This window comes from Crinia signifera, chromosome 2 (assembly GCF_055691185.1).
Source record: "Crinia signifera chromosome 2, ASM5569118v1, whole genome shotgun sequence".
NCBI classification, from domain to species: Eukaryota; Metazoa; Chordata; class Amphibia; order Anura; family Myobatrachidae; genus Crinia; species Crinia signifera.
This window is the reverse complement of record NC_139218.1, coordinates 59,789,006-59,810,544: the sequence shown is the minus strand read 5'-3', so window position 1 is coordinate 59,810,544 and position 21,539 is coordinate 59,789,006. Positions and strand designations below refer to the sequence as shown.

Genomic DNA, 21,539 nt, shown 5'->3' with positions numbered 1-21,539 from the left:
CCACTTAGCACATATAGCTATGTGTGTGTATGGGTGATCTAGACACCGAGAAGTTCAAGGAATATTGCCTACCCTAAAATCAGTCCGCACAAAAGTTTAGCGCACATCTCAACACGTGTATATGCCCCTTTAGAATTCGGAAATGGAGCAAATATAAAAACCAGAAAAAAAGCTAAAATCATTAAGCAGCACCCAAAGCTTGTAGACACTGTATCTCCATAACAGGATTCCCCCCCCCCCCCCCCATAAGCATTTAATCAAAATATGGCAGCCAATAAGGTGTGACAGCACCATGTGTAATTCACTGCACCTTACAAATCAACAGAAAACTTTTTGAAAGAACAGGGGGCCTGTTTTCTAGAGAAGAGGCTACTAGTATGACTAAAGTCTGTATACTGTATATGAATGCCAGGTGACCTCATGACAGTCGGGATTGTGACAGTCACTATATTGACATCCGAATCCTGACTGTGAACCCTTTCAGGTCCAACATCTAGATTGACTCAACAACGTCTAGATATACCGCTAGTAGCAGATCCAATGGTGAGCCACTTTAAAATAAGATTAGCATTGTTCAACATTCAATGTAGACTATTGTTGAATGAAAAAAAAAAGAAGATATTTAAACCAGACTGACTGGAGCTATTCTCCCTCGTGGAGGTCCACGGCCCCCATAGAGGGAGCATAGAACCAGTGGTGAGCGGAACGAGTCACTGAGCCCCACAAGGGGCATCTTTGCGCTCGCCCCCCTGTTGGAGCTCCAACAGTTGGGATTCCAATGTCTGACCGTCAGGATCCCAACTGTTCGCCTTGCATAGCATACCCCTCTATAGAATTGCATGGTAATGCCTGTCTAACACGTACAGCACAGAGCTTAAAGTCCATAACAATATATAGGAGGGGTGCACAAATTTCAATCGCTGGATGCTATAGAAAGCCATCCACCCCATCGCTCATCTGCTGGTAATACCTAAATGTGTACAGGAATAGATCTCATCAGTACTTGGGGTCAGGGGGTAAAGAGTAATGCAGTCTTTATTGGATGGTACCATGGGCTGGTTCCTATTTGATGACAAATGCATTTTCCTACTGCAGAGTTTCCATCATTACAGTCTAGGGCCCAGATGCACTAATCTCCACAAGTGATAAAATTGGGAGTCATAAACAGCCAGCCAATCAGAACCTACCTGCCATGTCATAGACTGTGTTTGAAAAATGTCAGGTAGGAGCTGATTGGCTGGCTGTTTATCACTCCCAAAGCTTAGTGCATCTGGCCCTAGGTAATAAGACTATCCATGCTTGAACCCAGATGGGTAAAGAAGATTGACTGAGGTCCCCCTGTGCTCACTGTATATCCTTAAAATCTGGACTATTGGCCGTGTCTGGGAAACTCTGGGCTATTGGCTGCTACTTGTGCTACTACCAAAATTTCATTAAAGTATTTAGGTTTCATGAATAAAGCAAAAAATAACGTGGTACAATAGTGTATTTTGTAAGAAACTGCATTTTTTTAATTCAAAGAAAGAAAAAACAAAACTTTTTTTTATTGTCACATTTAATGTTTTCACCACTTTACTTCAAATCTACATTTTACAAAGTGTCCATCAAGGGCCTCATATGATCAAACTCTTACGATAAAGCCTTTTATTTCTACAGATCCATATCGAGGAAGGTTTGCTTGATGTTAAGCTCGGCTCTCTAAAGACACCCTTGTTGAAATGCATCTGTTGAAATTTTATTCAGGAGCCAGTTTAGAAAGGAAAACGAAAAGTAGAATGAAACCATCCCATCTCCTAATTTTGGAATCCCAATACACAGTCTTTCACAGCAAAGGTTACTTCATTGAAGTCAAACTTCCCAAAAGCTTATATATTTTTTTTTTTTACAATCCAGCTCACTCATGAATTAAAATATCATTCTAAAAGATCAATTATGTTAAAACTGAACAATTAATAATTGATTACCAATACCGTTGTCTTCTCACAAAACGATGATTCCCGAATAAGTACAAGGTTAATCCATTAAAATGCCTTGATATAGGTGAAAAGCAATCTTCAGTTTTATTGTATTGTAATGTTTACATATAAAAATTGGAAGGAACATTCAAGTTTCAAAGTCTGCACACTGAACCTAAAAATAATAATTCGGAGTGAAACAAGCCGAGCTGTAAACTCCGGGAGGTAGAGGCCATCAGTTTGTATGTACATATACACAGAATATTCAGTGTTCTCAAAGAAAAAAAAAAAAAGGTTCTACGGTGACATTTCAACACTTTCACAGCTGTTCTCCCCTAAGTACACAGGTAAAATATATTCCTACTACTTTCATCTTTCATTTTATTGTCTTTCCTCATTTTTGAGCCGTCCAGTGCAAAAAAGGGGGTGGGGTCACAAAAAAAAAAACAATTATTCATAACTAAAATGTGCCGGTAAGCGCACCTTTATACAGCAGGACTTGAAAAGAACCTTTACAAATGAGCCTGTCAATGGAATTATGTACACAGATAAGTAATGAAGCATGCCCAGGACTAACAAGGTAAGAAAGAAAGGAAGTCTAAGAAAAATAGATTAAATATATATATTTTTTATATATGTATATTGGGAAGGAAAGCAAAAAGTTCCGTTCCCTCTAGTCACAGATGCACTCATTCTACCCACAAACCTTCTGTCTTTACTATATCATAAAAGCACACTGCTGTCCTTGAGCACAGTGCGGTTAAGACGCCATCTTGTGTCCGAGTCTGATCACTAGATGACATCACCATCCTGTGGTCTGTTCCTCCTCTTAGGAAGTTCCTCATGATTGGTTTCCAGACAGACAATGTTTGTATTCCTCCTAGTTTGCTTGTATCAACACAAAAATAGGGTTTCAGGAATGGCTCAGTATAAAAAAAATGCTTTGCACATCTCTCATTAGGAATAAATAAAATACTTAAAAACTTAAAACCGACCTCTACAAAAAAAAAAAAAAAATAATCATTACGCAAAATTTGGTGCAATAGTCAATTTGTTCTGAGCCTTAAAACTTCTTAGAATTCATAAAAATATGCAATTCTGGGTTAAATTAGTTCAAAATACAACCACCGACTTATTGGACTGAAAGTCACTAGTACACCATTTTCTCTTAAATAGAATATAGATTTTACATTTAGTGGTTGATAAGTTAAAACTTAATTAAGAAAATGACAGTACAAGCATGATCAAAATGTCAGAATTGCAAATCCCAGACTCCAGTGGAAAGCTACAGGACACCTTCAGTAGTAAGTCTTCCAAACTATTCCCAAACCAGTGGAGACGGCGGCATCTCAGATGGCTGAGCAACAGTGGAACTGCAGGTGGAACAGACAAAAAATATATATATATTAAACAGTAAATACATATTAAAACCTCTCAAACCTCTCCGCCATTTTGACAGAAAAAGAACTTAACAATGAGGTTTTACAAATGGAAACAGTCTCATGTACATCTTCTATAGATGCTTTTGCAGGAACAGAGGCTAAAAACTTCAGGTATTGGGCATGAATGCTGACTGACGACAGTAGGAGTACTTTGAAAAACATATTGTACATCGTCTTAATTTATAGGATTCCTAAAAATGTTTAAGGGATTATACACCATATTATAACAGTCGATTACAAAAACATTTTACTATCCTATAATACTTCAATTACAGCTCTGTCAATCTCAATCAATCATTCATCTCCACCCATGACAGCCTGCCCCTGGACAAATCCTTTGCTTCCCTACATCACAGCTGTATTGTATACTGGGAATTGTGCTGCTGTTACCTGTGCTCTGTTTTACTTTTTCATTAACTGTTATATTTAGTTAGGTGTACCCGGTATTGTTCTAATGTGTGCTACATGTACTGCGCTGCGAACCACGTGTCAACCTTTAAATAAAATGTAATATAATCTAATATAATAATAATATTAATAATAATGTGTAGACCCAACAGGGCCTTGCTGTGGCCTATCATATTTTTGCAACTGTATGCAACAGAGACATCTACATTTCTATCAACATGTAGGATGTATGTCCCTTTTGTTGGCCTATCCGGTGTACTGGGGAATTTCATGGTCTTTTTCTTGTCTAGATTGACCCTTCAGTTATACCCCTTTCACACCAGAAAATGCAGGGACTTACCTGGGAAAATGGTCCCTGGACCAAGCAGGGACATTCCCAGGTTGGCCCCTTTCACATCAAACTTGTCCATGCATTTTCTGGTGTGAGGGGGGCAGCAGGGTCCAGGGATACGGTCAGCGGCGACTGGGCGCTCCTAGCGCTATTTGTCGGACAGCAGGACAGGAAGCACTGGATTTGAAAACATATTGAAAAGACTGGCTGGACATTGATTGGCTGAGAGCGTCCGGCCAGTCTTTTTCAATAGGTTATCAAATTCAGCGGCACGTCCTGCCCCGCTGCCTGGCAAATAGCCCTACAAGCTATTTGCCAGGCAGCGGGGAGGGAAGCGATGGTGGATTTGAAAACATATTGAAAAGACTGGCCGGACACTGATTGACCGAGAGCGATCCAGGCCGGTCTTTTCAATAGGTTTCAAATCCAGCGCTTCCCACCCCTCTGCCTGGCAAATAGCGCTAAAAGCACCCAGCCGCCGCTGCCCAGATCCCCGCAGTCTATACCCTGCTGCCCGGACCTGGGTAAATACCTTTCACACCAGCCAGTAACCCGGTCTGGTCGCTAGCTAGCAGGGTTGAAATCCCGGCAAATTTTCCCAGGAATTTGGCCCGGCAACATTGCACACCAGTCGCGTGTTGTTCCCGGGGCCAACCTGGGAACTTGGGCTGGTGTGAAAGGGGTATTACATGAAGCTACAATGGACCTATAAAATGACTTGAACTACCACCATTATGTGCATCACATTATGTTTATAAAAACATTGCACATACACAGATAATCCCTATTTTTGCCTTGCCATCAGAAACTAACTGTCCCTAATAATTACCTTTACATCGAGAACTAGAAAGTGAAGTGTAGATGAGGTCCAGGTATCATATGCTGAGTAGCAGACACATACGCGCTTATCACAGGGTGGGTTACTCTCAGGTGCTCAATGCCTGGTGACATTGGTGAATGGATAATTATGAATGCTCTGAACTGGCTGAATGGAATTATGCCAATTCTGTAGAAATTCTATTGAGGCAATCTATTGGGAGCACTACAGTAAAATGAGCGCATCAGTTTGCATTAAGCAAGTTTGTTTTCTAGTCACATGGTATAGGAGAAGGCAACTGATATTTGTGAATGTGTTTAAAATTAAATGTTCAATCAAACCTCTTATTCTAATTTTCATTTTACATGGCTCCCAGCAAATTAATTATTCATAGATTGCATGTCCAGACATGCACTACAAGGCACATGCATGCTGCACTGATAATTCAGCATTCATTAAAGTCACTGTAAGCCATATTTTTACCAGCAAGCGATAGGTTTTTATTCTAAATTTGGGTTGCGGACGACAACACATGTATTTTACATTAAGAATTAGCAGCAAATTGCACCCAAACAGCATAACTCCCTTAATGAGCAGTAGCCGCCAGTATTTGACATTTCTTACATAATATCGTGTATGTTGTATGTGAATAGCATCTCTTTAATAACTAGGGTTTTCATTGGCATCTGGCAAAATCAGCGTGTGTGTGTGTGTGTGTGTGTGTGTGTGTGTGTGTGAGTGAGGTTTGGCTATTAAATAAAAGGACTGACGCTATAATTTATTTTTAATTCGATTAAGCACATTTAATTCCCCTTCTATGTACTTCCCTCTTCTGGATTCACTCTTTTGCAGACGATGGAACAAGAGCCCTTATTCTGGTTGGCTCGCTCAGGTGCGAATTCGCACGGGGACCGATGTTTTGCATACGTGCATGCGCAGCAGCATTTATGTGCATATTTATACGCTAGGTGCGTGAGAACTCAGCAAAAAGTCTGTTCGCTGTTGCGAGCGGGGGTGGAGAGGGGCGTGGGGTGCCGGCCTGGGCCATTAGCATATGTGAATGTCCAGCATTTAATGGGCATTCCCATTAAAACGCTAGGTGTACACATACATGCTAATGTGTCCGTGATGTACATGCGGTGGGCGGACTGCTGGCATTACTGGATGTCAGCTGCCCGCCCAATTCCCTGCAATTCTACATGCATATGTAAGGGTGGTCTGGACCTCTTACATATGAGTGCGCCTTCACCATCATTCGATGGTCGGCGAACATCCAAAGATGGGAGAGGTTCCCACTGGCATGCAAATGGATGTTCATGTAAAACATCCACTCGCAAGCCATGTGAACGTATCCCCCGTGCGAATGGGTGGGGCCTGCTAACCATTCGCAAGGTGGGGTTACAATGACTTGCAAGGATGAGAATTCGTGTCCGAGGTGAGTGATTACCGATTAATTAAGCTAATTGGAAACTTCTGTCTTAATTGGGGGTGCTGCTGAGGTCTAGAGCAAGACCTATTGATTTTTCCTAAGCTTAACGATTTTGGGAAACATTTTTACTTGCTCGAAAAATGACCCAGTGATTTCTAGTTTTGTCCCGCAATTGAATAGAAAAACCCCATGTCTGCGGTAAAAATTGGATTCCTTAGTATTTATAATGTAGATAATTGTTGCTTTGCAGTTTAGGGTGGATGATCAGTTCATCAGTTCTACTTAAAAACGACCTCTAACCAAAAAAAAAAAATCATTACGCAAAATTTGGTGCAATAGCCAATTTGTTTGTGGAGCATTAGTGGTTTTATTTCATTTTTGGCTAGCTAAGAACACATGGTTTGTATATGACAAATCTATTTCATAATTGTTGGATAACTATCGTTGTGGTGGCAGAGCCGAGTCTTGGGTTAAACACATCTCAGAGAAAAACGGAGATCCCCTGATCGAGTGCACACAATACACGTACCTTATAAAGCTTTTAAAGGCAGCAGATTGGGGATTGATGCAGAGCGGCACTCTGTTTCCTTTCTGCTGTTCCAAAATGAATTGATGGATGATTTCTACCATAGGACAAAGACAAATGGTAAACGTTAATCAACATCTCCCTCTAACTGGATCAAATTGCAATGATTTATTTCCATGACACATAGAATTATTGCACATTTGTGATGACATACACTCAATGGTCACTTTTGGTACAACTCACAAATGCTGGATAGGTGCCCACTTTGCCCCTAAAACAAGCTGAATTCATTTTTGCAACAAGCTGCTAGAACACCTCACACAGCTTCTGCAGAATTGTTGGCTGAACATTCATGCTAGGAGTCTTCAATACAATCACATCCCAAAGGTGGTTTCTTGGACTGGTCACTGGTGATTGTGGAGGCCACTATGGGCACAGCTTAATAAGACTTATGCTTTGTAACGGATTCAGTACGAAATCCCAGTGGTCGGAATCCCAGCGGTCGGTATGCCGACCGCCGAAATACCGACAAGGGGGGCCATTGATTCCCCCCCCCCCCACACACACACCTGCGGGCTGGCTGCGCTCGCCATGCAGCGGGTCCCGGCACACTATTTTATTCTCCCTCTATGGGTGTCGTGAGGAAGAAATTGCCGGAATCCCGACCGCCGGGATTTTGACTCCATCCGTTTGTAACAAGGCTACAAAAAGATGGGTGTACTCTGGCTACTGGGGTGCATAGGTCAGCAATCTTTAACTGTGGCATTTAAAAAATATTCAGTTTGAATTAAGGGGCCATAGATCTGCCAAGAACACATACCCTACACCACCAGCCTGAGCAGTGGAATAACAGGAGGATGGATCCATTGGAATATTGCGTTTTTCATACATTCCAACATTAACATCTGCATGTCGCAAAAATGTATTGAGACTAAAAGACTGAAGAAATGGTTCTCAGTCTTGCAAATGACCAGTGTGGTAGTGTGCGTGTGCCCTCTGTAGCCATTTTTCTTGTTCTAAAGGTGCATACACATAATGCGATTATGGCTATGGCTAAGATTAACTATTAGATTTCCCTTGAACTCTCCGGAGCCCAGAAACCACAGATTTTGACTATATTTCTGTGCGATTTTGACGTAAGTAGAACACTACATTGTACACAATATAGTCAAAATTGAACTGCCTGCACAGTCTATTTTTACTTGCGCATTGGCATCACAAGCTGTAGAGACACTGCGATTTGTGCTAGCTTTTCTTCCGATTATTACTATATAGTCGCGCTCTGTGTATGATCCCCTCTGGCCATTCCTTAACTAACAAGGCATTTTTCGCCATCCAGAACTCACCACAAGTATTTTATCCTTCAAATTCTTTTATATAAAACTGTAGAAACCGTCGTGAGATCTGCAGCTTCGGAGAAAAGCAAACCCTATCTACAGTAGTACAGGTACACCACAGATTTTCCGGCAACCTTTGGTCCGGTACCTCTTTTAATCCGGACAATTTTGATTTGTCCGGATTAAAGGAGTTTAGGGACCTCCTTTAATCCGGACAAAGCAAAATTGTAAATTGTCTGGATTAAAAGAGGTTGATGAACTCTTTCAATCCGGAACACTTTCTGCGCATGGGCGTAACACGCATTAGGCGCAAGTGTCAGTGAGTACAGCTTCCGCTGACACTGCAGGTGACACAGGAAGCATCATGGTGTCTGAGGTCAAAGCAAGTACCACACATCGGTGGAACACACAGCCTGAGAAAGTGCCACTGGGTACAGCTTCCAAGGATCCCGCAGGTGACACAGCAGGCAGCAGTGGGGCTGATATGGAGTCCAAGGTCCCAGCAAGTACCGCACATGGGCGGAAGATACAGTATAAACAAGGGCCACTGGGTACAGCTTCCAAGGACACTGCAGGTGACACAGCAGCCAGCAGTGGGGCTGATATGGCATCCAAGGTCCCAGCAAGACTTTCATTCATACTGCACTTACTGTTAATGTCTGTTCAAAATATACCTTATACTTGTTTTGCTTATACAGCACGTACTACACTGTAATAAACAGTTTTGCATACACTACTGTATTTATTCATTCATTAATATTATGCTGTAGAATATATTTGACTATTTATTGCTTTAGAAATGTACTGAACTAGTAAAAACTAGAAATCTTCTGTAATTCGGCAAAATCGATAATCCGGCATGGCATTGGAACCAATCGTGCCGGAAAATCGGTGGTGTACCTGTACTATCGATCATTCCATGGTCTGTAGGGCCTGACTGACTAGTACAGAAACATACTACTCTGATGGCAGATTGCACTGCGCATGTGCATAACAATTCCTGTGTTGTCAACCAAAGTGCCCTGAAGCCACTGTAGCTGCTTGGGGTGGCAGTGACGGCACAATTCTAAAAATGGTGGGATGTTTACAGAGTTTCGTAGGCGTGCCAATGCCAGGGTCTGCATCTTCCGTAACTATTTTCCTGCCCCCCCCGGCAGGAGAGTTACGGCGGTCATAAGGAGTAATCTGAGGCTCGATGAAAATGCCCATTTGCTGCGACCATCGATACCACGTCTTCGGACACAGCTTTCCGATCTGCGATAAGGGCAGGAGGCGTAATTTTTTTCTTCAGATGCCTCCTGCGTCCATCTCTGAATAACTCCCTAAGATCACATGTATTCCTCTTTCCGGTCCATGATCTGAATAATGCAATTTATTGACTACAAGTCTACATGCACTGAGTTACTGCCACGTGATTGGCTGATTGAAAGTGTACTTAATAAAGTTTCCACTGGGAGTGAATCAAAACTCTAATCAATGTGACAACCTGGTAAAAATACGAATGTTTTTAATTACATCATATTGTCACTTTGTAAATAAATAGCCCGGGAAGCACTACTCACCTTTCACCTGCCGTACAGAACTAAGGTTCTTCTCAAAAGTGTCATCAAATTTTGGATTTGTGATGGGCTCAAAATCACTGGTGTAGACCCTGCCCGTAGATGTGGAAAAACAGCATTTGCACATGCAGGTGTGGTATCGCAGGCGGCCTTCATCCAGGTAAGGGTGAGCCAAGGCATCTTTAGCAGATATCCGTTTTGACTGCAATACGGTAAAGCACAATTTTACGATCATCATTTATTTCTATTGCGCCACCAATTCTGCAGCACTTTACCAAGAGGATATTTGCTGCTCAAATAAGTCCCTGCCTCAGAGTCACAGCCTAAATGTCCAAACACACACTACAGTAAATTTCATTCGGCAGCCAGTTCAACTTCTAATATGTTTCTGGTATGTTGGAGGAAACTGCAACACCTGGGAGAGAATGTGACGCACCACCTCTGTGCTAGGGGATCATTCTAATGGCTGGGCTGCCAAATGGCCTGATGATTTATCTACTTGTGGTATATCTGCTACCTGACAGTACAGCTGGTTGAATTCGCAGCAGCAGAAAGGGTGCAGTTGCCTGCGCCACAAGAAATACTAAGAAATGAGAAAAGCTGGAGCTGCCCTGCCTTTATTAAGAAATAAATCTGAGGTCTTCTACCCTTTAAAATATGATATATTTTTTTCATATAAAAATCCAAAATTTGAATCTTAATAGAACACAGCAGCACAGCTTTGTTTTCTTAGTTTTTTTCTGCTGTTAGCACTATGAAGTTGTACTAGATTTCTTTTATACAGTGCTCATCTACTTGTCAATTCACAAAAGCAAATTCACATAGCCAGCTTGTGATACTCTAGTCTACAGGTTACATCTTTACTTGCTTTAACAGCTTATAATGTAATAGCTGTACACACCACAAGGGGGGGCTAAATGCATAAAAATACAGCACTAAAGAGTGTTTGCATTAGACCTGACAGTTTGACACCTCTTAATATAAAGGGCGGGCGTTACTATCAGATTTTAATAACCGAGAAAAAAAACCCAACTGCTTAGATTTCAGTGTAGTAATCTTTTGTAAGGGTGTTGGAAGACAGTTGCAGATGGGTAGCTGCAGTTTTATACCGGGGGGAAACAAGTCACACGTTAGAGGAATCCAGCACATTGCACATTAAGAAACACAGTGGGCGGAGGGGCGTGGCTTGGACGCCATACTGAGAGGACGCACTGAGGGGGAGCTCTGTCCTCGAGGGGTGAATTTAGCCCCATTACGCCTCTTCCCCGCGGCATCCACTGCCCCAGAAGTTCCCCCTGAACCCCCAGAGCACAAGCGCTCGCAGAGCGTGCAGGTTGCAGAGCCGGGGAGTGCACGGAGCGCTCCTGCGGGTTGCGGCCTAGCGCGCGACGGGAGCCGGGGCCTCAAGTAGCTCCTGGAAGCCAGGAGCACCGTAGCGGCGCGGACGACGCGCCTGGAAGCCAGAAGACCCCACCATCCACCCCCAGCAGCCCCCCGACTGGTGCAGACCTCACAAACCTGCCGGAAAGCTGCCAACAGGAGGAGAGGAGGCAAAAGCTGAGGGGGATCTGCGGCTGCCACTCTACACACGGAGCTGCCTTCCCCAGAGCCAGCAATCGCACCAGGCAAGTACCGCACCTTGGCTGATTCACCCACCCTTTAAAGGACGCCCTGGGAGGCTGCAGCCCCCCCTAGCACATAGTGCAGGACCCCCCAGAACCTCTACCTTTGAACACCTACGGGTCCACGGGGGCGCATATCTTCCCCCCGCCCTCTGTAACCTCCACACAGGGCCCTACTAGTGCCTGTCCACTCCTGTGCCTCATCTGGGGAACCAGCAAAGGACATAGCACCACAGTCCTACCTCAACCTGAGCTGGCAGCGAGCGGATCCCCCACGCAGATCCTCCACGCAGATCCTCCCCCCTCTGCTGCACTTCATCTCCCCCCCTTTTTTCTTCTTTTTCATTGAGCTCAGGCCTCTAAGTTAAATGCTGTCACATAGATCCTGTACTCAGCACAGGCAGAGAGCTCCACCTTGTGGCCAAACAACAGTACTGCGGTCACACACTGTAAACCAATAAGTTACATAAATAAACTAATTGTCCTAGTCTCTCCGTCTAAGCCATAGACAGGACTTACAGGCCGCACTAAGCCACGTCACGCGAACCCACCCCTATATTACACCCTATCATCTTCTTGGCGTCTATCATCTAGGAAGTACCAGACATATCAATGTCTGCCTAAACTCATGACCTTGACCGCTGGGACGGGCACTCCTCAGTAGTGAAGCCCCCGCAGGACCGAATTCAGACACGCCACACAGCGGCCCGAACCTCTACCATCACTTTCGCCCACCTTTCCCATAATGTCTCAAAAGGGCAAGAAAAACACCCAACCCGCTGGGAACTTTTTTGGGTCCAAGTCCAAATCCTCGGCGAGCAACATGCAGCCTTCAGACTCCCCCACTCGCCCAGACCCGATGGACTCATCCATTGACCCCCAAATTCAAGCAGTTATGACGGGCCTGTTAGAGGGTGTCCAAAATGCCTTTAAACTAGAACTGTCCAAGGCGGTCTCAGAGATAAAGTCAGACCTGACGTCTCTGGGAAACAGAACTGACGCCCTAGAAACTAAAACAGATGATCTCTGCCGTTCACAATCACGTCTAGAGAAAGAAATATCCCGCCTCCACGACGAAATTGAAATACTCAAAGAAGGCCAAGAAGATCAAGAAAATCGCTCGAGACGTAATAACTTACGCATCCGCAACGCGACAGAAGACATCACAGGCCCATCCCTGTCGCAGTTTCTGAAGGAACTATTCAAACACATTGCTCCGGCCCTATCCGAGGAAGATTGTCTCCTAGACAGAGCCCACAGAGCCCTGCGCCCAAAACCACCCAGCTCGAAGCCTCCAAGAGACATTATAGTTCGATTCCATTATTTTCAAACGAAAGAAAAGATCCTCATGGCCGTCAGAGACTCTCCGACGATCCACTATCAAGAAATGCAACTTCAAATTTTTCAAGACTTAGCCCCCTCAACGATACAGAAAAGACGCGACCTCCAACCAATCACCAGAATTCTGCGGCAACACAACGTTAAATACAGATGGGGGTTTCCCTTTATGCTTCACGTCATGGCTAACAACTCAACCCACAGCATTAAAAACATGCTGCAAGGACAAGAACTGTTGGCCAAACTTGACCTCCTCCCGCCTTCGGCCGAACCTCCCCTGATATCCCCCATCGTGAGACAACATCATTCGACCCCTTCAACCCCGTCCCATGAGTGGACAAGAGTGTCGCGACGTCGAACTGAAGATAATGATCCTACCTGAACTCTTCTAAATAGGTCACTGGAAATCTGTTATGGTAAGCCCAGAGACTTCCCTGGCTGTCCGGCTCACCACTTGGTGATCCGCACCCCTTAGTTGCATCGCTAGATTTAATGTTTCGTAATTGAATGAATAATGTTTACCCATGTTTTGCTGTTTAGGTGTGTCCTTGGTCCTGGGTCACCCCATGGCGTTCCCCCCCCCAGGCGAGGGTGCAATTTCGCGCCGCTCCTGTGGGGGTCGGCCGTGGGGGGACCCCGGAGGGGGCTACAATGTTATGTTCCTATGTTTAATGCTTGCTTGGTCCTAGTGGTTAAGGTTGTTATTTTTCGGAGTCACCTCCAAATCCCCCCACAACTACCCTATTCTTTGTATGTTAAATGTTTTTGCAAATGTTTATTTCCGTAGCGGTCCCAAGTTGGGATCCTCCTTTTAAGGGTTTTTGCCCATACGGGCTCTCTCCTCTCCTAAGTTTAATAATTTACCTCTTCCCTCCCTCCCAACACCCACCCAAACCCCCTTCGGGCTTTCACTTCCATCTGGACGGGTTAACTCTCGCCTCTACGACCTCCCCCCACCACTTAGTCGGTTTGCAGAGAAATTCCCCTATTAGGAAGCCCCATGGCACTTAAAGTGTTGTCCGTAAATGTTAACGGCCTAAACTCCCCCAAGAAAAGAACTATCCTCCTAGGGGCATGTAGAAGGGAAAAAGCGGCTTTAGTATTGCTACAGGAGACCCACCTCACCGGCAACCACTCCTTGCTTAAGAATCGCTCCTTCGCCCAGACTTACTTTGCCTCCGCCCCCGCCAAAAAAAGGGGAGTGGCAATTCTGATTCGCCGAGATGTGCCTTTCGTTCTGACCAAAACTATTGCTGATCCGGACGGAAGGTTTCTCCTGGTGATCGGAACCCTCCACACTCTAACCCTGACTTTAGTCTCCGTATACGCTCCAAATCAAGACCAACCAAAATTCTTTGACTCTTTTTTCAAGGTCCTAGATCGATGTGCGCAAGGTCAAATCATTCTTGGAGGAGACTTTAACACGATCATAGATCCACTTTTAGACAAATCATCCCCCCTGGCACAACCCCCTAATCACACTATCCCTCGAGCTTCCCGCACCCTGATCTCTTCCCTAAAAAGATTAGGCCTATATGACACTTGGCGACTTAAATTCCCACACAGCAAAGATTTCACCTTTTTCTCTGCCCCACACCAACAATACTCTAGAATAGACATGTTATACGTATCAAGCACCATTGTATCTCACGTGAAAGAAGCAGGTATCTCCCCCTTCACCTGGACAGATCACTCAGGAACTTATGCGCTAGTAGACCTCATAGAACGTCCCCCTAGAATCTACAGATGGAGGTTAGACGACACTCTGCTGCAGCACCCCGCTGCACGAGCAGAAGTAAAGCGGGCAATAGAAAATTACTTCAAAGAAAACTCCTCCCCTGAGATCTCCCAGAGTACCTTATGGGAAGCTCATAAAGCTACGATCAGGGGCCATCTCATAGCCAAAACTTCCTCCATGCGGAAAAAAGCAAACCTTCAGATCCAGTCCTTAGAATCACAACTCTCGACTTTACTCGACCAACACAAGCAATCACCCTCCCCCCTCCTATTGGCCCAGATAGAGACCACTAGGGGTCAATTAAACACTCTCCTCTCCCAACGAGCTGCGGTCATTCTTAAAAAGCTTCAACAGCGATTTTATGACAAGACAGACAAAATAGACTCACTTCTGGCCAATAAATTACGTAAGCAACAAGCCTCCAGGAACATAGACAAACTCCACTTATCACAATTAAATACGCTCACATATGACCCAAGAGAGATAGCCGAGGAGTTTCGTTCATACTACAGGTCCCTGTATAACCTTCCGGAACCCTCCCAAACCTCCCCCGGTCCAAATAACGATATCCCCTCCTACCTAATAGATACCCCACTGCCCTCGCTCACAGAGTCTCACATTGCACTCCTAAATGGGAAAATTTCTGCAGAGGAAGTAACCACAGCTATTCGTACAATGCGATCCACAGCTGCTCCAGGTCCTGACGGCTTTCCGGCCCAATATTATAAACTGTTCGCAAAAGAACTGGCCCCACAGCTGGCAAACTTATTTAATAGCATACTAGAGGGCAACCCCATCCCCCCGGAAGCTTCGGAAGCAGACATAGTGGTAATTCCAAAACCGGACAAGGACCTGACCAGGTGTGCGAACTACAGACCTATTTCGTTACTTAATGTAGATCTTAAAATCTATGCAAAGATCCTAGCAAACCGGTTAGCCCCAATACTCCCCCTCCTGATCCACCCAGATCAGGTAGGATTCATTCTCGGACGCCAGGCGTCAGATAATACAAGGAGAGCGATCGATCTTATTCATGCAGTTCAAAAGCAAAAAAAACCCTCCCTGGTTCTGGCGCTAGACGCGGAGAAGGCCTTTGACCGCATCTCTTGGCCTTTTGCCTTTGCGGTCCTGGAGAGAATGGGGTTTACCGGAGCCTTCCTAGACGGAATCAAGGCCCTCTACCAAACACCTTCGGCCCGGGTCTTTGTCAACGGAGTCATGTCCGAACGTTTTGGAATTGCCAACGGCACCCGCCAAGGATGCCCCCTCTCTCCACTGATCTTTGCACTTGTTATGGAACCCCTAGCAGTTCGAATTAGAGACAACTCCTCCATCCACGGTGTCCGTGTCGGCCCCTCCGAACACAAAATTGCACTTTACGCTGACGATGTACTGCTCACTCTAGCCAACCCGCCAATTTCTATCCCTGCCCTCCTTTCTGAAATCCAAACCTACTCCCTACACTCCGGCTACAAGATAAATGTGGAAAAGACAGAGGTGCTGGACTTTCACATCCCAGGCCCCCTCAAATCCGAGCTACAAAACCTGCTTCCATGTAACTGGAGCAGGAAAAAGATCAAATACCTCGGGATATACCTCACGCACCACCACCACCAACTCTTCCAAGCTAACTATCCGCGACTTTTAGAAGCCATTAAGAACGACTTAACTCAGTGGTCAACATATTTTATCTCTTGGATTGGAAGGATAAACTCCATTAAAATGAATGTCCTCCCACGTCTCCTCTATCTATTTCAAACCCTTCCCATCTACATCCCCCAATATGTATTTAAATCCCTACAACATCAAAGCTTACAATTTATTTGGGACAAAAAACGCCCCAGAGTGAGACTCAAATTACTTCAACGCTCCACCACCCGGGGAGGATTAGGGATCCCAGACTTCAAGAAATATTACCACGCCGCTCAGCTTTCACAGATGGCCCAGTGGTGCAACCCTTGGGGGGCAGGCAAAGTATGGGTAGCCATTGAAACAGCGGAACTGGGACTATCCACAATGTCCTCTCTGTTATGGATTCCTAAAGCCAAGCGCCCACGTGCAATCCTCTCACAGCCAATAATTTCGCATGCACTAACCACATGGGACAGACTCAACAGAACCTATAGCTTAGCCCCCCCTCCGTCCCCCTTAATTCCGCTATTCCATAATCCAGAATTCCCCCCAGGGATGGATAAATCCACTCTCACAAACTGGCTAAAAGACAACATATACTATTTAAACGATATTTCAGACAAGTCTGGCTTTCCCCAATTCTCAGATGTCCGTGAAGGCACAACAATTCCGAACACAGATTTTTTCCGCTATTTACAGATTAGACACTTCCACTCAAAAACTGTAGACATTATCACATCCAGGCCACTCTCCTCATTTGAGTATATTTGCTGGAAACGCACCACCTCTAGAGGTTTGATATCCGCGGTTTACTCCCTTCTAGACCTCGGTTCCCCCTCTCCCCGAGCCTCACACGAGCTCGCTTGGGAGAGAGACCTAAACCAATCTCTAGACGACGAAGACTGGGAAGAGATCCGCGATAACGCCGCTAGAAGTTCTATGTGCGTTCGGATCAAAGAAAACATATATAAACTTCTATTCCGCTGGTACTACGTGCCCTCGCGACTTCATAAAATGTTCCCTGACTCTTCAGACAGGTGCTGGAGAGGCTGCCCTCTAGAAGGTAACTTCCTTCACATCTGGTGGACATGCCCGAAGCTAGCAACCATTTGGAAAGAGGTGGGAACCCTTCTCTCAAATATGTTCGGCACAGACGTTCCCTTAGATCCTAAATACTTTCTTCTCCCTTTAAACATCCCTACACTTACAAGACACCAGAATAAGTTACTCCGACATATCTCTTCAGCAATGACTTGCCAAATTGCGGTAGACTGGAAAAACCCCAACCCGGCCCCATTTCAGGCGATTCTGTCCCGTGTTTGGTACGTCCATAAAATGGAATACATGACGGCATTAATACGCAACGCATTAAAATCCTTCCAGAAGGTTTGGTCACCCTGGCTAGACTCTCAAGATTCTCCCCCCCTCGTATGAACAACGAGTTAGAAGGCCTGCCCTTCCCCCCCCAATCCCCCCCCCTCTCCCTATCCCCCTCCCCCCATCTCCAGCCTCTCACTCCCCTTTCTTTCCCCTTCTGTCCGGGTCCCTTGACCCCGGTTATACCAAAAAGTTAAAAAGCACAATGAAATAGCAGAATCTCTTAGAAATCCGCATTATCTTGTCATTCCATGTTTGCTAAAGACTTTCTGTTACCTCTACATGTCTTTGTATGTGCTTTTTCCAATAAAATGTGTTATAAAAAAAAAAAAAAAAGAAACACAGTGGGCAGTATTTAATAGCCTGCAAGGTGCAGCTTGTTCAGGATTTTCTGCCAGTCTGCCTGTATTTTTTAAGTGATGTTTGACTTGCATCTCCAAGTCTATTACATATTGTCCAACGTCTTTAAAGCAAACTACAAAATGATCAAACACGATTGTACAGTATATACTGTAGGCTGAATCAGTGGGTGCCGGACGGGGTCCCGACAGTCATTTACCCGACGTCAGGATCCCGACTGTTAAAACACCGGCAGACGGGTTCCCGCCGGCTATTCTCCCTTGTGGGGGGTCCACGACCCCCAATAGTGCCCGCAGCGGGTCGAGCCCGCATGGGCTTTGTTGCACTCGCCATGCTGTCTGAGTCCGGCCAGTCGGGATCCCGATGTCGGGCTAATGATTGTCGGGATGCCGACTGTCGGAACCCTATACCACACCTGAATCAGTATATACAGTAAATGAGCAGTTAAAACAATTCTCCTGTTTAAGGGGTGTAGAAGATGCAACAACTGTTTTGAGACATGACCCATTATAATTATTCTCTCTCTATATATTTTCAACGCCTGTCTGTGCATATATTCCCAATGAATTCTAGGTTGCTGGCATGCTTAAGGTTTTTATATGAATGACACCATCTCATACCCCTTTCTCATCGAAAGAACAACCCAGGTTGGTCCAGAGTTGTTGCCAGGTTGACCCAGGTCTCTGTGCGGTGAGAAAAGGACTTTTAAAATGTCCTGTGTCCAGCAACACGGCATTCCGACCTGGGTTAAAAGAAGGGTTAAATCCTGGGCCATACCCGGGTTGCTGTGCAGGGTAAAAGGGTTACCGGGTTGCGTCCTGTTCACACTATGGAGAAGGCAGCACTTGGAGACCATGTCAGCTCCATGTGCTGCCTCCTCCCCCACAAACCGAAGATGCGCTGCCACTCTGTCCTGTGGACATCAGTGACCTGCAAATGCCGGGGTCGCTGAACCTCGCAATGCCGGGTCGTTCCTGGGATGGACCCATGTCCAAATCCCAGGTGAGATCCCACATTTGAAAGGGGAAAAACACAGAAGCTTTTAATGCAAAGCACAATCTTTAAAAACAAATCTTTACTATGAGCTGCAGACTACAGCGTCTGGCACACACACACACACGCACACACACGCACACACACGCTCTCTCCCCCCCTCTAGAAGAAAGCTATAAAAACCCACAAAGAACATGACTTACTGGATCAAAGACCAACATCCTGCAAAGCAGATGAACAGCTTCATGAGTCGCCTGGCTGGACAGTGTGTACAGGACAGGAAGAGATGGCTGCAAGAAAAAAACAGAAATACGCCAGGGATTTAACATACTGAAGTTATGCATTAAAAGTGCTGAATTGCCTCAGATCTCATGTTATGCAAGCAGACTGAAATGACCAATTTGGGTGATAGATGCATGGAGTCAGCCAGCACTGCAGTTCTGTCTGCTCAGTTTAGTGTCATGTCAGCACAGCATCACAGCAAGAATCTGATTTTAAAAGAAAACTGCCCTTGAAAAGAACTGCTGTTACTTTAGGCCATATTTATATAGCTGCAACGATCGCACTGTGAGCTGGTATAAATTCCTGTTTCAGAAATTTTAGCCAAAGGCACCAAAAACACCAACAGCCACGGTTACAAGTTCTATAGAGGAAATGACAGAGATCGTTACAGCAGCAGGCCTGGCGTTACTTGTATTGCTGGCGTTTGATTTACAATAAGTTACCGAGGGGAAGGGGAGAAGTGTGTTCTAATAGAACTGTAACACGATACCGCAAACATATAAATCACTGCACAGATATAGATATCTATATCTCTGGTAAGCATTGATTAGGTCTAGGACCTAGGTTGCTAATGAGGCTTAAAATCCCCGACATCATTGTTACTGATACATAACACACACTAGAACCCCATAGCGCTATATAAATCACTATACAAATCACTATCGGGGTTATTCAGACCTGATCGCAGCCCAAGCGATAGACTGTGCATGCGCAAGGCCATTCAGCGGAAAAAATCCAGCGTCTTTTCTGATCGCAAGCCTTTCGCAAGTTGATTGACAAGAAGCCGCTGTTTCTGGGTGGTAATTGGCTGTTTTCTGGGAGTGTCAGGAAAAATACAGGCGTGCCCAGGCGTTTTCATGGAGGGTGTGTGACGTCAGCCGGCCTCGAGCAGCCCGTTTCTGTCACACAGGCAGAGTAGGTTCTAGGTTATGCACAGATGGGGAAAATCATTTGATGGTGAGGGACCTGCGAATGGATTTGCAGCTATTTGCCAGTCGGCATGATTTTCGCAAGCCAATGGAAGCCTTGCACAGGACGGGATTTCACTCTAGTGGTGCGGCGGCTATCTGATTTAGTTACAGTTTCTTATATAGCGCAGCATATTCCGAAACAACAGTAAACAAACAAACTGGGTAGATACAGAGGTAGGAGGGCCCTGCTTGCAAGCTTACAGCCTATAAGGATACATAAGGATAGGATTCCATAGCATGGCAATCTCACCAGATTACTAGACAGTTCTGATGGGATACAATTAGATATGATTGCTACTGGAGGTTGTGTGGGGGTTCCTGAATATGGGTAGAGGTTGTGTGGATCCGCATAGACACTTAATGAAATGTCAATTTTTTGCTCATCATATAAACCGATATGTTGGACTACCAATAAACTCAATTCTTGTAGTCATAGATTGGTGGTGCGCCCAAAAACATTCAGTAATTGTGATTGAATACAACAGGGTTTGTTTGCATAGACGCAAACGAAAAGACAAATTTGTCTTTTTGGGCGCACTCTTTAATACAGTATTAATGTTAGTGTATTTATTTAAAACATAACTTTTATTGAACTTTTATATCTAAAAGAAAATGAGCTCTTACAGTAAAAAATACAATTAAACATTAATATGCAAGTTGTACACTTTAATTGTTTTAACTTGCTGATCATACAATAAATTGTTTAGGGTGGTGAAAAATGTATGATATGGGTCCCACTTAATCCGCAACAGTACTATTGCCTTGGCATCAACATTCATTTTTAGGGGACCGACTACCCCAGGTGGTCCTTCACCACAATGACCTGTTCCTGAATATGGTAAGCCTTCCTGAAGAGACACATAAATGTAACATTTACACAAATGAGGACCTTGCACTGAGAATGGTACACTAGTCCTTGGTTTCCACATAACCAGTAACGGAAGCCTAGATTTTAGCTGCCCATCAGTATCAGGATTGGAGGGTTGCATGCAACGGGCAGAGATACCTTAAGTTGCATTGTACTTCATTTCCAAAAACATAAGCTAAACATACGGTGCTTGAATCTCGCTACTACAGCATGTTTCACGGAGTCATTTGCTAATGCGATGCTACAAAGTATACAGGGTAGAAGTCTGGTGTAAATAGAAAAAGTGACAGCTTTCCCTAGCCTGTCTAACAAACAAACAAAATAATACCCGCGGAACAAGAGCTCAGGGCAGTAAAAGTGACCAGATTTTAATTTTATATACAAACTTGCTGGAATTGCTAGGCCTTTATGCAGAACAGGTTGGTGTAAAGTGTATGAGTAATCTTTTTGTATTAGATAATTACATAAGAAAATCACATGGACTCTGCAAGTGGGAAGGTCAATGAGAGAGAAAAAACACTTGAGTGTCGTTCTTTCAAATATTTCTAGATGTT

General features: G+C 44.6%; 1 protein-coding gene across 1 annotated transcript in view; it reads right to left on the bottom strand.

Annotated features, from left to right (window-relative positions):
* Nucleotides 1-1,486: 1,486 nt before the first annotated feature.
* Nucleotides 1,487-21,539, bottom strand: part of NLK (nemo like kinase) — a 159,197-nt gene continuing 139,144 nt past the window's right edge. Inside the window, exons 8-11 of the mRNA XM_083172211.1 lie at nucleotides 19,068-19,154; nucleotides 9,808-10,006; nucleotides 6,912-7,005; nucleotides 1,487-3,328 (exon numbers count right to left, since the gene is read on the bottom strand). Coding sequence (XP_083028337.1) covers nucleotides 3,274-3,328; nucleotides 6,912-7,005; nucleotides 9,808-10,006; nucleotides 19,068-19,154 — 435 coding nt within the window. The 3' untranslated portion in view covers nucleotides 1,487-3,273. The remainder of the gene's footprint in view (nucleotides 3,329-6,911; nucleotides 7,006-9,807; nucleotides 10,007-19,067; nucleotides 19,155-21,539) is intronic.